The sequence below is a fragment of the Drosophila serrata genome, unplaced genomic scaffold, assembly GCF_035046125.1.
Source record: "Drosophila serrata isolate PLE 108 unplaced genomic scaffold, ASM3504612v1 contig_359, whole genome shotgun sequence".
In the NCBI taxonomy this organism is placed as follows: domain Eukaryota; kingdom Metazoa; phylum Arthropoda; class Insecta; order Diptera; family Drosophilidae; genus Drosophila; species Drosophila serrata.
This window is the reverse complement of record NW_028257257.1, coordinates 1,544,653-1,562,363: the sequence shown is the minus strand read 5'-3', so window position 1 is coordinate 1,562,363 and position 17,711 is coordinate 1,544,653. Positions and strand designations below refer to the sequence as shown.

Genomic DNA, 17,711 nt, shown 5'->3' with positions numbered 1-17,711 from the left:
TTCAAAAAATTGAAAAAAATATTTTTCTTTCTGAGATGGCCAGAACGATTCGCCTGTTAGTGCTGATCAAGAATATATATGGTTTATAGGGTCGGAAATGGCTCCTTCACTGATTAAAACTATATTTTCCTCTGCCAGATTCTTGAAATCGAAGTATTAATTTGCTAATTTTTTAATATTTTTTTTGGGACAAACAAAGTTTAAAAATCTCATAACTATGTCAAAAATGTATTAATTTTAATTCGCAAAGCGTTTCTGTGTAAGTTGTTTGGCGCTTAACAAATCTGCATACTACATTTATTTTGTCCCTGTGTTAATTTCTTGACGGTTAATAATTTTAATTTGATTATTTCTTCTAAAATCGATTTTTTATACCAATTTTTTAGGATAATCAAAGTTTACAAATCGCATAACTATGCCAAAAATGCATCAATTTCAATTCGGAAAGCGTTCCTGTGCTAGTTGTTTGGCGCTTAACAAATCTGCATACTTAATTTTATATTTAAAAAAATCAACATTTTTGTCGATTTTTTAAAATTTGAATGATGTAACCCCTTGCATTTTTTTCCAAAAATTGAAAAAAATTTTTTTCTTTCTGAGATGGCCAGAACGATTTGCCTGTTAGTGCTGATCAAGAATATATATGGTTTATAGGGTCGGAAATGGCTCCTTCACTGATTAAAACTATATTTTCCTCTGCCAGATTCTTGAAATCGAAGTATTAATTTGCTAATTTTTTAATATTTTTTTTGGGACAAACAAAGTTTAAAAATCTCATAACTATGTCTAAAATGTATTAATTTTAATTCGTAAAGCTTTTCTGTGTAAGTTGTTTGGCGCTTAACAAATCTGCATACTACATTTATTTTGTCCCTGTGTTAATTTCTTGACGGTTAATAATGTTAATTTGATTATTTCTTCTAAAATCGATTTTTTATGCCAATTTTTTAGGATAATCAAAGTTTACAAATCGCATATCTATGCCAAAAATGCATCAATTTCAATTCGGAAAGCGTTCCTGTGCTAGTTGTTTGGCGCTTAACAAATCTGCATACTTAATTTTATATTTAAAAAAATCAACATTTTTGTCGATTTTTTAAAATTTTAATGATGTAACCCCTTGAATTTTTTTCCAAAAATTGAAAAAATTTTTTTTCTTTCTGAGATGGCCAGAACGATTCGCCTGTTAGTGCTGATCAAGAATATATATGGTTTATAGGGTCGGAAATGTCTCCTTCACTGATTAAAACTATATTTTCCTCTGCCAGATTCTTGAAATCGAAGTATTAATTTGCTAATTTTTATACCCTTGCAGGGTATTATAATTTCAGTCAGAAGTTTGCAACGCAGTGAAGGAGGCACCTCCGACCATATAAAGTATATATATTCTTGATCAGGATCAACAGCCGAGTCGATCTAGCCATGTCCGTCTGTCCGTCTGTCCGTCTGTCCGTCTGTCCGTTTCTACGCAAACTAGTCTCTCAGTTTTGAAGCTATCTGAATGAAACTTTGTAGTTAGCCTTCTATATACTCTCACTCGTATATATGTCGGAACGGGCCGGATCGGACGACTATATCATATAGCTGCCATAGGAATGATCGGAAAATTTTTACAAAAAAAATTTTAACATTTTCAGTTTTCAATAGAATTGGATCAAATTTGAGATATAGCCATTTTACTATACTCTACAATTTTGTATAAAATTTTATGAAAATCGGGCTACTATATCATATAGCTCCCATAGGAACGATCGAGAAATTAATAAAATTAAAAATTATAACTTTTTCAGTTTTCAACAGATTTTCATCAAATTTGAGGTGTAGCCATTTTATATTAGTCTTAAATTTTGTGGCAAATTTCATAAAAATCGGACGACTATATCATATAGGTGCCATACAAACGATCGTTTGATGAAGAGGAAAAATGCAAATCTGTGAATGTAAAACTGCAAATATAATATGTATAGGTGAATGAAATGAAAGCAGGTATTACTTCATTGTTTTTTAACACAAATATATTTAATTTATATGGTATGGATTCCTAGTCATAGAATTTCTATCTGCAAGGGTATATAAACTTCGGCGTGCCGAAGTTAGCTTCCTTTCTTGTTTAATATTTTTTTTGGGACAAACAAAGTTTAAAAATCTCATAACTATGTCAAAAATGTATTAATTTTAATTCGGAAAGCGTTTCTGTGTAAGTTGTTTGGCGCTTAACAAATCTGCATACTACATTTATTTTGTCCCTGTGTTAATTTCTTGACGGTTAATAATGTTAATTTGATTATTTCTTCTAAAATCGATTTTTTATGCCAATTTTTTAGGATAATCAAAGTTTACAAATCGCATATCTATGCCAAAAATGCATCCATTTCATTTCGGAAAGCGTTCCTGTGGTAGTTGTTTGGCGCTTAACAAATCTGCTTGCCACATTTATTATTTAAACGTTATAAAAAATTGCGCAAGAGCGCATTCTGAATTAAATTTACCCATTTTGTGCTTAGTTATGCATTTAAAATATTGATTTGTTGGAAATATTTTGCACAATTTGTTAAGCTTAGTTATGATCGATTTCCGTTTGATCCTATTAGTCTATTGTAAACTTCAGTGGTATATAAACTACGTCTTTACGAATTAAGTTTCCTTCCTTCTTAGTACTTATAATGTAACACAAATCCAGGTAGCTGCCAGAATTTCTTATGTATACTTTTTATGTATATGTTGTTAGACCTACAGTTTTACATTTAAAACTTCATAGCTTCTTATCAATTCCGTTGTCGATATTTTTAAAATAAAAGCCGACATTCTAGACTTAAAATATAATGTCCTGCAGGGTTATAAAAATAATGTCCCTCTTGTAAATCAATTACTTGTCTAGTGTCATATATTCCTGATGACTATTCAAAGGCAGCAAAGCATTTCTGCATTTATTACCCATGTGCCGCACTCCGCACTCCACTCAGCCGTTATAAACCTTTTACCCCTATCGACTGTAAAAAAAGGTACATATGTAGCGAAGGTAATAATAAAGCCACGTAAATCGCACGCCATATTGCCCTCCCCTAGTCCATAGACAGATGTCAATCACGTGTCCTGGCTGCTCCCAGTTGGCTTTCGTCGTCGACGACGCGTCGTCCTTCTGGCTGAAAAAAGCCATAACTGCATACCTGAGGAGGGGATGGAATTGCATAAACTGCGGTGGCGGAGTGCTCACTCTGCGGGTCTCAGCTTGATCTCAAAGCGCATTCTGGTAATGGAAAAGGAACTGCCAGCTCAAAGCAAACATTACTCCCGGCATTTTCGCATTTCCGATCGGGGTTTATATATATTTCTTTTTTTTTTTGCAACAGCAGCAGCAGCACTGCAGTGTCAAAGCCGTTCGCCTGATTGATTTTCTCCTCACTTTATTTTTTTTTTGCTCCTCTAATAATAGCCCGGGCTGCAGGACCAAGTGTCAGGGGGGGTTGGGGTGTGCTCCCCCATGTATCCAACGCCCACTTCAGATTTTCCGCGGGCACTTGGCAGGCCGCACTTAGCTGCCGTCGCTGTCGTTTTGCTCGATAACATCGTCTAGCAGCGTGTCTGGCAGTCCACGCCAACCAGGATCAGGACGAGGACGAGGACGAGGACACGGACGAAGAGGGTGATGGATATGGGAAAGGGGATGGGGATGGTGATGGGGACCTCCCTGCACCCACTCATGCATGCATTGTGAACTCCGGCGCTGGCGCCTTTGGCATAATCAGTTGCAAAAATTTGACACGCCGCGTACGCGGAAGGCAAGCAAAAAGCGCGTTTGCCCGCCATTTTGCGCTGCGCCATTTTGTTAAAGTATGTGCTCGTGTGCATGTATGTGTGTGTGTGTGTGTGTGTGTATTCCTTTATTTGCATATCTGTTTTTGATTTTTGTCGCCGCTGGCGTCTATTCAATTTGACGTGCCGCTCGGTTGCTCAGCGGCCGCCACCGCTGCCGTCGGCCAATGAAATCAATAAATCTGCTCCACCGTTTGAATCCAATTTATCACTTTGCAGCGGGAGCAGGAGCAGGAACATGAGCGGGAGCATTTTCCATTTTCCTTGCGTGCAGCAAGGAGGCAGCTTATACCCGGCCCCGAATGATGTGCATACAACTTTATTATTAGGGCCACGCGGCGTATGAGTGATGTGCCTGACTTGAGCGCCCACCTGAAGCCGTGGAAAAGTAAGAAAAAACCCGTGTGGAAACATATGCCTTTTTCTTCAGTCGATAATGAAATTTAGCCAAATTTAGCGAGCACAAAAGACGAGCTCTCTTTGCGCGAGTCCTGCGGCGCTGAGTTGGAGCCAAAAATATCAGAATTTCGGTGGGAATAGCGCCATGGCCGGGGCTTTGCATATTTTACGGCGCCATCGAGCCATGTGCCGAAATGTTTTGTGCGCGCTTAAATTGCGGAAGTGATAAACAGGCGGCTCCGGTCCAGGAAGCATTTTAATATTTCAAGTTTTACTCGCGGCGTAGATGCCAGCAGCCCAAGGAGAGACAAGACGACACGCTCTTTGGTTTATTTTTTTTACATTAAATATATTTAGATGGTATTTCCTTCAAAATTGTTTTCTTGGTTTCCATTCCGCACAAGGGCCCCCAACGAGGCCGGGGGACTGGCAAAAGTAAAAGTTAAACAAAAATATTGCAGTGTTGGAATGTGTTCTGGATGTCGCGGAGATGGATCCTGCGAACCACCAGGTCCCCCACCTCGTTGGTGTCCATAGTGCAGCCTGGATTCTGTTGTGGGCTGGGATTCGCGACTTTCGTGTTTCGGTTTCGGATTCGGTTTTCGGTTTCAATTTAGCAAACTTCTTACATCAAGTACATTTATATTTCGGTTATATTATTTTGCTGCTGCTTGGTTTCCGTTTCGCTCTGTGTACATTTAAGTTAAAATAAGTAAGTAAGCTACATTTAGTTAATATATTAAAAATTACGTTACTCGCTGCTTACTTCCATGCGCCCGCTTAGCCGTACAAAATAGAATATATTCATATATATATAATGTATAGTCTCGAAATCAGTGTCGAATTTAGAATGGCACAAACAAAAGGACACGTAAAAAACAACCAAACATTAGCTTAGGCAACAAGAGGAACGCAAAATCTTTGGTTAAAACTTGCTCAATTCTTAAGGCTAAAATTTAATCGAGTGTTTTGTTTCGTTTTTAATTTATTACAAGCATTTAATGCACTAGACAGAGTGGCTAAATCATTCAAAGGCCCGACTCCTTGAGGCAACTGAAAACGTCCTTTCTCACTAGCAAACCTCTAGCATAGTAACTTCGTGACAATTAAATAAAATGAGTGTAAGTCGGATGAGTATCAACAGTAATGATGAAATTAGTGCCCTGCTTAGATAGAAGTTTCTGCTTAGATTTCCACACACTTTTATAATTTCTTTTGCTCGGTTGTGTTCAAGTTCCTTATTGGCTAATCAAAACACTAAATACATTTAGCTTATATCCATTTACTTAAAATAGTTTTGTGTCTGTGTGTGTTTTTCTCACGTTTCTTTCTTTTATTATTTCGATTTTCTCAAGTGCTTTTCGGGGTTTTCTCTTTCCCTCTCTCTCTCTTTCTCTCTGTCGCCGTTATGCTGTCTCTGCTGGCTGGGGATTTCCCCCAGATTTTCCTCACTTATCTGCTGATTGTCCACTAAAAACTATGCTTGCGTTCTACTGTCGGCTTTCCCCGCATTTTCTCGAGGGTTTCATTTGGGGGATCTTTGCATGTAAAATTTGCTCGCTTTTATTTTTTACACAATAAATTTGCATTTGGTTTTCGCTTACTTTACTCTCTTTTTTTGTATATGAATTATTATAAACACATTAATAAAACAGTTATTTTTCACTTTTTTTTTAGATTTTTGTTCACTTTTTTTCTTTAGTTTTGTTAAATTTAAATCATAGTTTTGTGCATAATAAAATACGTAATAAATTTGCCAAACAAAGTGTTGTATGCATCGCATGCTAATTTGGATGCACGGATCTGTTGGTTTCGGCTTACTTTTGGTATTCTATATAAATGACATTACCCTTTCCCCCAGCTCGCATTTATTACAATACAATTAAACGTACAGTACAGTATTCTTTGGGTTTTTCCATATAAATATTTTGTATATATTAGCATAATTTACCTTTATATATTCAGTCTTAAGCTACAAAAATCGTTATGCATATTTCTGTTTCTGTTTCGGTTTTGTTTTCATTATATTTATTTTATGCTCTTGTTTTCTATATAATTTGAATCTATTCAAATAAGTTATATAAATTCGCAATGTATGTATTTTTATATCTTGTTTTTCGTTTTCATTTCTGGTGCGGCGAAAGTAAGAGTAAAGCGCGGATTTTCCGCGGAACTGTGCTGGGCTTGGGTTGGGAAAATTTAAGGGGGAAATTCAGGCGACAGGATATAGCAAAGCCGAGTGTTCCGTCTGTCTTAAAACTAAAAAGCAGGCTTAAAATCTAACGAGAACTGCGGGTGGCCGGGGGCGTATTTGCTTTACCTATTACATTTATCAACTATCTGCTATCTGCTATCGTCTATTGACAACTATCGCCTATCGACTAACGGCTATCGTTGCAATTTTCAGCGATTCGGTTTGCTTTTGCGTTTATCTTACAGGCATGCCTCGTTCAGTGGATTCTCCTTTTTGGCCAGCTCTGTCTCTGCACCTAAGACGTTTAGCGCTTTCCAAGTTTCACTGTAGTTTCTTGCTCAAGTAAACCAAGGGAGTCTCTATGGCTAAACCGTTTTAAACTAATGCTATGTAGTAGAGTGTAGTGGTAGTACGACGAGTATCTCTCTTTAAATGAAACGCCAGTTTGCTCGGAGGTTCTCATTTTATCTTTGGGTGAGTTCTTGGGTTACGGGGATCCTGTTTTTTCTATCTTGTATCTTGAATCTTTTAACGTGTATATTGTATCTTTAATCTTGATCTGTATCTGCTGCCGAAGTTGTTGGTGAAAAGTCGAGTCGAGTCTATCAGCTAGGTGTTTACATTAGAGTAAGTTTATCGAATTTCGCGTTCACTACCCCCATTATATATTTTTTTACATATTTACAGGACTTTTGCTGGCAGCCGTTGCCGGTCTCGGTTTCTTATTCTTCTGTTTCCGTTTCCGTTTCGCGTATCGTGTTGAAGCTCGTTTCTCCAAGACAGTATGTACAATGTAGAACCAAACTGAGAGGAGGAGCAGCACTCTGCTCCCGGATTCAACCCCGGCTGATGGTCAGCAAGGTGAGAGCAAGGCCTGCAAGGATACCTACTCCTACTCCTAAGGACGAAGCTCCTCCTGTCGGCGCATCCTGGCCCACATTGCTGCGCACATCCATGAGATCGCGGGAGAGGGGCAGCTCGGTGGGATCGCTCAGTTCGTCGTGGCAAGGTAGCATCTCCGGCTTCAGCAGGAACAGGCGGACACTCAGCGAATTCTTGTTGGCCAGCGCATCGAGGGCATCGCCCGGCGCCGAGTGCGGTGTCAGCAGGACATCCACATCGTTGTGTCCCGCCACCGGAGAGGCGCCGCCGTAGAAGGAGCCCTGTTTGTGCAGGTTCAGGTTGTCGTCCAGGTCCAGGCCATGGCCCAAGGACATGCCGCCGTTGTTGTCATCGTAATAGTCATACCGCTTATGTGTGGGCGCCACGGCTGCCAGGTCCTTCGCCTTCAGATCGGCTCCTCCCTCCTGGCGCTTCCTTCGCCGCCGCATCTTGGTCTCCACCACATTCTCGGCAAACTGTCGCTGCCGCAGTGCCTGTCTTGACCTGCTGCCCGAATGCTTCCTGTTGTCGTCCAGTCCAAGACCCAATCCCCCGTAGCTGTGGCTGCTGCTGCTGCCCACGACGCTGTTGCCCACACCGCCCATGCTGGCACTATTGCTGCCAATCGCCGTGAAGCCTCCAACGTTCAACTCATCCAGGATACGCGACGGCACCGGGTCCACGAAATGCGCCAGCTTGGGGTCCTGCAGCGAGCAGAGCAGCTCATCCAGCGAGTCACGCAGCTGCAGGTGACGTGTGCGATTTTTCAATTCGAAGATCCACTGCAGACGACAGTCGCAAATGAATTTGTTGTCTGCGGAAGACAGGTGGCAGAAAGGAGAGAGAGAAATTTGGGGGTTAAATCTATATATATATATGTTATATGTGCAGTCCAGACTTTTCCTGAAATTGCTTTTGTCAAATCGTCGCCCCAAACCCGATGCTTCGTGCGATTGTCCGCCGTCCGATTGTCAAAATGTCTGGGCAGGTAAGCGAGTGATTTTCCCCCCAACTGCTAAGTGGCCGACTGCAACAATTGGCTGTCATTTGATGGTCGATTGCCACTCCAACTTCAAGTGCACAGTAAGAAAAATATCCATTCCTATACTAGATCAAAAAATACAGAAAAACTGGGTGCTTATAATCATCTAAAAATTACTTCAGGGTTCTATACTAAAGAGTTTTCTTCAGAAAATATTAGTTAGTGTTATCCTATTATCATATAGTTAAGATATTCCTTTTGTATTAATATTTCACTAACTTTTTCAACAACTTTCTCTTGGTGTATGACTCTAAATTCCGACTTCAGCTTGGCTGAATCCTGCCTGCCGCTTTAAATGATTTTGCCCACACGTTCGGCATCGAAGTTCGATCTGAAGCAGGATTCGGAGCTGGAGCTGGAGCTGGGAGCTGGAGTTGGAGTTGGACGTCGATGTCGTTTTCATTGGGGCTGCTCACGTTAAACGCCTCAATGACATTTCCAATTTGGACAGCAGCAGCAGCAGCCTCCTCTCATTCGGGAGCGATTGCAGTCGGAGAGGCTGATGTGACCACTCCCGTCTGCTGGCCTGCGTCTGTCAGTTAGTTGGACAGTTTGCTGCTACTCATCCTTATCCGCCTCTTGCTCCTCATCCTCCTGGCTGCTGTTGCCAATTATTTTGTAGTCCGTCTGGCCATGCGTGGCCTAAGACACTCCAAGTCCCACACCCACACTCACTCCCACTCCCATTCCTACCCGAAAACCCTTTCAATTTGCTGTTTGGCTAGAGGACTCAGCCCGGCTAGAGCCCAAATTGAGCGGATAAACAAGTGCCAGGAGTGGATCTAATCGCTGGCAATGGTCTAATGAATAAATCAAATTACATTGCCAGTGGATTTCCCGAAGGAACTCCATGCCAAGCTACCCTCGTGGGTATAATTAGGCAGGCCCTGGAACACACACAGTGTGACACAGTTTGCCCTGTCAACATGTCGCATAATTAGCATAAGCGTTACGAAAAATATTGACTAACACACACTGGCACGGCCAACATCATTATCACACAGGAAAGGGGGTTGGGTGCCATCCCCCACTCGATTTTCCTGGAACTTCCCTTAAATGACAATAATAATCCAAGGCATATTTTCATGGCCCGAAAAACTTGGCCAGACAACGACAAAAGGCAACTTTGCTTTGCAAAATATAGTTGGCAAATTAGTCCAGCAAAACTCGGAGGGGGGAAGGGGGGAGCAAGTCAAAAATTCTCATTTTCCATATGAAAGCATGCAAAAACCATAAATAAAGTTAAATATGCACAAGAGGGGGAGGGGCCAGGAAGGAAGAAGGAAGGAAGGAGCTAGGACCAAGGAGTTGCCCCAGTCCACCGGAAAAATGCTGGAAAAATGGCCAACGACTTGGCAACATTTAGCAAGCAAATTACAACAAAATTAACATGATAATGAACTGACCCAGAGGAGGAGGACGAAGGAGATTCTGCTGCTGAAAACTGGCAGCTGTTTGCAACTGACCAAATGACAATGACTTGCCCCCAGACGACAACGCTCCCTAAAAGTGCTTGAAAAAATAGAAATTACAAAAAATATATAGATAGATATACATATATATAGAAGCTATAGAGATAGGATGGAACAGAGCAGACTCTAGTGGCAGTGTGGCATGAAATACTTTTATATTTTTAATGATACTTGGCCAAAGCGGTAGGAAGTGTTTTGGTCTGCTGCACACACTCCACCCCTCATCTGGCAAGCAATGAACTCCCTCAACCCGAGGATCTATATGTGCTCTATATACACACTGATATATATATATATATATATATATATATAGACAGAGAACTGCGGCTGTTAGTCAACTAGATGACTTTCAACTCTGCCAGCTCCTCATCCTTCGAGTTTAGTGTCCTGAAACCCCATTCTCAGCTCCAACATGACGCTGTAGCTTTTCTTTTTCTAGGGCCGAGGTGGGTGGAAAACTGTCGGAAACGTTTTTACGGTTTGCAAAAGGACATTTACATACACATAGAAAGAGAGAGAGAGAGAGAGCCCAGCCCTCTCGACACATGCACATGCGTCTCTGTGTGTACATTAAATTTTATTATTGTCATTTTCATGGCGAGGTCCTTATGCCCCCTGCTCCCTTCCATAACTTTTCGGTCAGCTCTATTTGCATAAGCTCATGTGTGTGTGCTGTGTGTGTGCCTTTGTGTCCTGGCAGCCAAATTAGACTCAACTGGAACTTTGTTTGGTCAGTTTTAATGCCAGTGTGTCTGTAAGGCATTCCTTATGCGTCGAAACATATTCATAATTAGTTGTCGGTCGTCGTTCCCACGTTCCGCAATGTTTACTTCCAGTCAACTCTTTTGATTGGCTTTGTTTGCCCAAGATGTTTGTCCTTTTGAAAGGACCTTGGGCATCTTTGGGATTGGTATTTGCTTGGCAGGGCAAAAAATTAGGTGTGCTAAGTGATGATTAAAATGGAATTTAGCCAAGGGAATGGTTATATATGTTATATATCTAAGTTATTGTTAATTTATAATCTAAAATAATAATAAAATACTAAGTTAAATTACTATTTAAAAACCCTGAAAGAGATATTAAGCTTAATATTACTTTATATTTTAGGTACATCCCAAAAAACCCACTCAATCCCTCATAATGAGCCCTGTCATACATCAACTGGCTAGCTTTATGGACCCTCTAAATGGGGTTTCATTAGCCGCTGCTTCGCTCTCACTCCCTCTCCCTCTTGAAAGAAAAACATTTATTTTAAATTTAATACACTACAGCACACACACATCTACATCCCTTAAAAGTTTCAAAAGGAGGGTTCCTCAGTCAAAGAGGGCAAAAATTCACTTTAATTGGTTGGTTTTAGGTGCTGCCTGCCACATTAACCCATGCTGGCCCTCGGTCTACTCCCCGTTTTTGGCACATGTATTGAAAAGCGCAAAGAAATCGCTGCCTGCTGCTGGTTTTTCCCCACGTTTCTTTTTTTTTTTTTTTGTGTAGGTGGAGGTGGAAATATCAACACAAACGGCCAAAGTTTCCACACGCCCCCAAAATCAGCGCAGCTGCTGGCCTAGTTCCCGGCCTTTGTTTCACTCCGGACTTCCCATAAAACCCCGTACTTCCTCCTCCCGAGCACCGATCTCCGAGCTCCTGGGTTTGGGGTCACCAGGAATCCATGAATGCCGCGCAGCTTTGTTTGAAATCAGCTCATTTTTGGCGGCCTGGCCAACTGGCCAATACCGGGCATTTTGGCCAACTGGGAGCTGGTAACTACGGCACTTGAAGAAATATATTACAACAACACTAAATTCAATAAAGTATTGCTTTCAAAAAGACGATAAACCTCATACATTATAATTGAATTTGCACTCCTACAGATTTTAGGTTTAAATAGTTAATGGGGTTTTTTGATATAACATTTAGTTGCTTTTCTCTCTGTGTATTTTGGCAGTTTGGTGGCTTGTTGGTAGCGCATAGCTGGTTACTCTGGGATCTGGGTTCGTTTGCGGTGCCTGGGCTTTGGGCCCGGACTTGGTCCGCCTTTGGCTTTGGCTGCCACCAGGGGACAGCACGCACAGCTACCAGTTCCGAGTTACCAGTTCCAGTTACCAAGTTGGGGTCAAGGGTCGAAGGGCTGACTGTCCTTGTGTGTGTGTGTGCCCGCTTTCTCTCTCTCTCCCTAGAGGATTTTATCATTTTTTATTACATTTCTCGAGAGCGCTATGTATGCAAATGAAGTCGAAAGTTTCGCTTTGTATAGTTGCTAGTTGCCTTTGTTGCCTGGCCAAAAGTAGGGAGAGTCAATGATAAGGGAAAGCTGGCCACGAGAAGGCGTGAATGGTTTCACGATTCGCAGAAACATTGGCCTGGGATGCTCTTTTCGGTGAGTGGGTCTAGGGTTAAAAAGTGGAAGATGGATGCAGCTGGCAGAGAAAGTTATTGATTGGCTCTTGAATGAAGGCAATCGGTAAAGGTGTTGAGGTAGAAAAAACTATTTAAAATGAAGGGAAAATTTAAGCGTTTTAAAAAGAGTTGAATATGGAATGGTTCTGATCCTTAAATGATATTTTTACAACAAGGTATTGCAGTTTCTAACAGAAATATAAACAAATTAAATTGAGTTTTAAGCTAAGCTTTTACAAATAATTTTCCTTGATTTCATCACTAGACTAGAATCATTTTCCCATATCAAAGAGTCCTTGTGTAGTCGGTGTGGGTTATCCTTCATCTCCCTTATGATTTCCCTCTCACTTGTCGGCAAGTTCTTTTATTTGTCCATCCAAGGGGAAGCCTTCAAATTTGTGGACCTTCTTCTTCGTCGTGCCGCCTTTTTTTTAATGAGCTTCATTTTCCCCAAGTTTTTCCTCACTCCTACCTAAATTTTATTTTTATTTCAGTTTCAGTTTCTGTTTTTCTGCTTTCTTGCTGGCTGGTTGTTGGCTTGTTTTCTGGCTTGTTATGGGTCTGTGTGTGATTTTGCCGGCTCATTCGCATTGCGTGTATTTAATTTTGTTCGTCCCTTTTTTCCCGGCAATTTTCACCAAGTTCATTCAAAATCAAATGGGGGGTTCCACTAAGTTGGGGCAGAAGTTGAAAAAAAAAAACGGCGGAAGGAAGGAGCAGCAGCAGAAGGCCCATTGAAAGCCATTTGAATGGCCGTCGCTTTTCTCGCCAATTTTCTTTATTTGGCCAAGTGAAAGCCTCGCTCATTGAATGCTTTTTATTGGGCAAAATGAATGCGAAACTTGGGACAGGAACTGGACTAAACTCGACTTGTTTTTGCGCCCTTTTATATATACATATAATATATATCCAGAAAGAATAAAATAAAAATATATTATACAGCTCTCTGTTGATTTTTTGGCTGTAGTTCTAAGGGCAGTTTTGTAATTTTAATAACATTTTGGCGCGTGGAAATTTCCGCTTGCAAGGACCTTGCCGGATTTTTCAATCAGGAATCGGAAAAATTAGACTTTATTTCGTTTCATATCAAATTATTTTCGGCAATCGAGCGTGAAGTCAAATAAACAGTCGCTCGGTTGAGATCAAACACTCGACACTGCGAGAAAATCCAGAGGGGGACTGGGAACGCAGGGTGGCTGGCAAAAGGGAAAGTCATTGCAGGCGATTTAACAACTACGCCGGCGGATAAATATTTTATGAAATCGCATAAACAAATCAAAGGCGAATCACAGACGGACGCAAAAAAAAAAGGAAAATCACTTTCCACACAAATACAGAGGAGAAACCAAAAAAATAATACCGAGGGGTGACTGCGGCTATCGGAGCAGCAGAAACTGAAATCAAGGGCGGCGATCAAATATGACCACTCAACCGCGCTGGGAAATACACAAACATATAAACACATTAGCCCTCGAGCAAGTTTGCCAAAATATTTGCACAGCTGAGGGGTTGAGGGGTTGAGGGGTTGTCTCCCAGAAAGTAATGTGTTTGTTATATGGTAAATCGCATAAAAAAATACAGACATCTCCGGAGGGGAGATGATACTCGGCCGTAACAATAACAACTTGTTACCCTCGAAGCAACCCCTAGCTCCAAAGTTCGATCCTTCCGGCGATTGCCAGACTTAATGTCCATCCAAAATAGCCCCCGAATCATCGCATTCTGATTTCTTCGGCCTGAATTGAATTGTATTTAATAAAATATATACGCGAGGGTGGCTCAGAGTATAAGCTCTGGGGGCTACGAATTGTATAAATAAGTAATGAATCCTTTGTTATTGCTCTGTGATTTGCCAAGTCAAGTGGATTTTTCGATTCAGTCTATTATCTGTGGGAGAGACTACACTACTACAATATATGTATGCAGGCAGGCAGGGACACTGGCCATATATCAGGCATCAAACTGACATAAATTGAGGGCTCTTGGCCGCATCGTTGGCCATCATCCATCAATGCCAACACTCTCATGTCCGCAGCGACTGTCATCCAACCGATATGCATCCTTATGGCGATTGCTTCTTCACGGATATATTGTAAATTGAAATTATTACATAGTGTAAACTCGGCCAAGGAACTCCATCTGTTTATTTATGGCCAAAGCCGGAGTCGGAGGGAGAGAGAGCCCTGCTAATCGATTGCCGGACTAGAAGTTATGCGACACTCCATATATTTTATCGAATGCCGCAATAAGTTGGCCAAAATATTCAATTAAATGCCAGTGGGCCACAATTTATGTTTGCCAACTGCCGTCCTAATGAGTTTTGCTCAGTTAATATCGTTTGGCAATGGTAACTATGCAAATAAATAAGGCCAGGACACAGGGATAGGTATTTTGGTAGAGACTATAGTAATTACACGGTGAGAAAGCATTTTGTAATATGAGTAAATATATATTAGAAACTGGCTTCTAGGTAAATAAGGTCCTTGCTGATAAATTAAATTACATACATAAGCTTGGCCTTTCTCAGTTTATGTTTCCATTTCGAGAGAGCTTACATTTTATGCACCATTTAGAATCAAGGATAATGAACATGTATCCCTTAAATCATATAACCAATTGAAGTAGAGTCCTTGCCAATGTGTAGTTGTACATTTTTAATCATGCCATCGCTGGCTTACCTGTTAACTGTCACAGCCGGAACGAGTATTGATGAAGGTGTTTTGCTAAGCACACAGTATGCTCCACCGATCCATCCATATGTGTCCATATACACACACTCATACAATCCAACAACATTCCAGTACATCAACTACTGGTGGAAAAACCGCAGGCAAAACATTTCCCCTATGGGTTAGAATCGAGCGGCGGAAAAGCGGAAAAGCGTGCATATATTAAGATAGATTACCTAACTCACACACATGTCGGCGCATAAGTGCTCCAATGACAGCCATGAATTCGCATTAAAAGCAGAGCCCAGAGGCAAAGCCAAAGCCAAAGCCAAAGCCCAGCCCCAAGGATAAGGCCCTGCGGCGCGGAATCCTTTCGGGTTTGTGCGGGGAAATTAACACGCCTAATGCCATCGCACCTTGAAATGCGCATAAATTATAAACAAGCTCCATTATCCGACCGCCGAAATGCCGTCGTCAAACTTTAAGGCCCCGAAACTATGCGACTTTGGCGCTGACAATTATAATAAATTTAGTTAATAAGGCGCGTTAATGATCAGCCATCAGCGGGCTCTCAGTCTCAGTCCCTCCCAGTCCTTCCTGCCCCCAATTTGTATCTATATCTGGGGAATATCCTTTGGTATCTCCTTTGGCATATGCCAAATGCAAAAAGGCTTTAATTGCCGCTTGTGCCAAATGACGCAGACAGAAGGCTAAAAGTTTCCAGCCCGCCATTGTCCTCTGAGCCTCGGTTTGGATTGAGTTTTTGGTAACTAACTAAAATTAAATGACAGTCAAGGAATGGGTCTTTGAGCAAGTGACTTTTCCACTTAATTTCTTTTGCATTTGAGCAGAGAGAGAAAATGTCATGGAAAATATATATAGGTTTTTTCTTATGAAAAATATATTCCATATAATATATATAATTTCATCATTCGATGGGATAGTAAATTGTTTATAACTAACGCAAAAATGCATTTAAATGCTTGCGGAAAGCTATTCTGTGTTAGTTGTTACAAGGTTAACAAATCCCTTTAAAAATACACCCATAATCTTTATTATAAATTTTAATAAACATTCTCTTAAATCCCTTTTTTCTGTGTACTCTCCACTGATAGGTTTTCAAGGAGCTCCACTTCCAAGGACTCTAATTTTCCAATAGTGTTGTTTGTTCTATTTCCAGCTCGTTTAAAGTTTGTCATTCAACTTTGCAGCGATTTCTGCGGATGGGGAAAATGTCCCTGGGATGCCCCATGAAATATGCAGCAGATGAGCAGATACACACATGTAAGTGTGAGTTCCCCTCAAGGCGCAAAAAGTTGGCGAACATTAAACAATAAAAACTCATTAATAATATGCATTTAAGTTTTAATTGAACTACTTAATGAGGCCAGGCTGAGGCTGATGGCCAGCATTGCTGGAATGGCACGAATATGTCCATTAGCCATGGCTCCTGAACTAAGGGCATTTTTCCCACACTCTCACACACGGAATTTCCCTTCCACCAAGTGACGGCATTCATTGTTTGCTTTAAAAGCGTATATTCCATCCATCCATCCATCCATCGGCCGCACATAGTTTCAGCTTTCAATTGAATTGTTTCCTGCGGCTGGCGGCTCGTTTATAGAAAAAGGTGCGTAATTAAAACGATGCTGCGGCGCAGACAATTAAATGCATGCCACAAGGATACACACCCGAAAAAGGACAAAAGATGAGCGATGAGTTTGCGTTTAATTACGTGGACAGGCGCCGGAGATTTTAATTTATGATGCGTGAATTTGAGTACAGCAGCCGCAGCAGCAGGTCCTTGCTGCTAAAGGCATTCAAAGATGCAAAGGAAGCGCGGTTGACAGGACGAAAGGCGGAAATTGAATTCTAAAATATTTATAGTTCTTCCAACCCCGCTCCCCGCTGCCTTCTTCACCGATTTCTATTTGTGCGGCTAACCGGGGCTTAGCATACTTTCACTGGCCGAGTGATTTATGCAGTGCTCAGCAGCAAATTGCAAATGAAACGCAATGAAACGAATCGAAATGGAATGAATTACTACTTATGCATGCATGTTCGCCCCATAAACACACCAAACACATACTTGTGTCCGGTACAGTGGGAGCTCCTTATGAGAGCAAGCCTTCTTAAAAAGCCTTGGGAGCTATAGAGATTTTTATTGGGGTTTTTAAAGCAAGGAATATGGTTTAAGAACAGCTTTAGGAAATGTGATTTTTAGAAATATATCCATAAACATTTAGTATTTCATATTAAATCATTGCTAGTTGTAAAATGTTACATTAAAATAAATAAAACTTTTATATCCTTGTAGTCAAAATCCCTATAAACTACCTATAATTCCCCTCTATCCATCACCCACTGTAGCTAGAATTGAGCTGGTCTAGCCCCATCAAATTGGAGTCCAACTTATTAGTCTGGATGCGAAACGGAGCCGGGACACATGTTACACAATGTTGAGCCATAGATTTATGGCGAACAATCATCGGGATTTGCAGCAGGACAGCAGGACCCTGGGCAGGACATGGACGTGGATGTGGAGCAACTGCTGTTGCTGTCGCTGTCGCTGCCGTTGCCCTGACATTGACTATTGAAAGTCAATTTCGGGTGCGTGCCACACGCTCATTTGTCCAGTTTATGGCCAACATCATTTGTTTTGGCATTTTTGCCAATGAGGCGCAAACGCCTTTTATGCGTTTCAATAAATTCTCGCTTCCGGCATGAATGAATACCCTTCCCTTACCCAGGCCATCCCTCTAATACCTGTTTATTGTTGCAGTTTTCGGGGCGCTCAAAAGCATTTGTGTTTACAAGGATGCTGATGTTGCATTACAAATGAG

At 41.1% G+C, this 17,711-nt stretch overlaps 1 protein-coding gene across 5 annotated transcripts in view; it reads right to left on the bottom strand.

The window, feature by feature from the left end:
- Window positions 1–4,540: 4,540 nt before the first annotated feature.
- Con (leucine rich repeat protein connectin) overlaps window positions 4,541–17,711 on the bottom strand; it is a 168,034-nt gene continuing 154,863 nt past the window's right edge. For all 5 annotated transcript variants that reach the window (XM_086838788.1, XM_086838787.1, XM_086838785.1 and 2 more), the window contains one exon: window positions 4,541–8,102. In XM_086838788.1, the coding sequence (XP_086694914.1) occupies window positions 7,243–8,102 (860 nt within the window). In that variant the 3' untranslated portion in view covers window positions 4,541–7,242. The remainder of the gene's footprint in view (window positions 8,103–17,711) is intronic.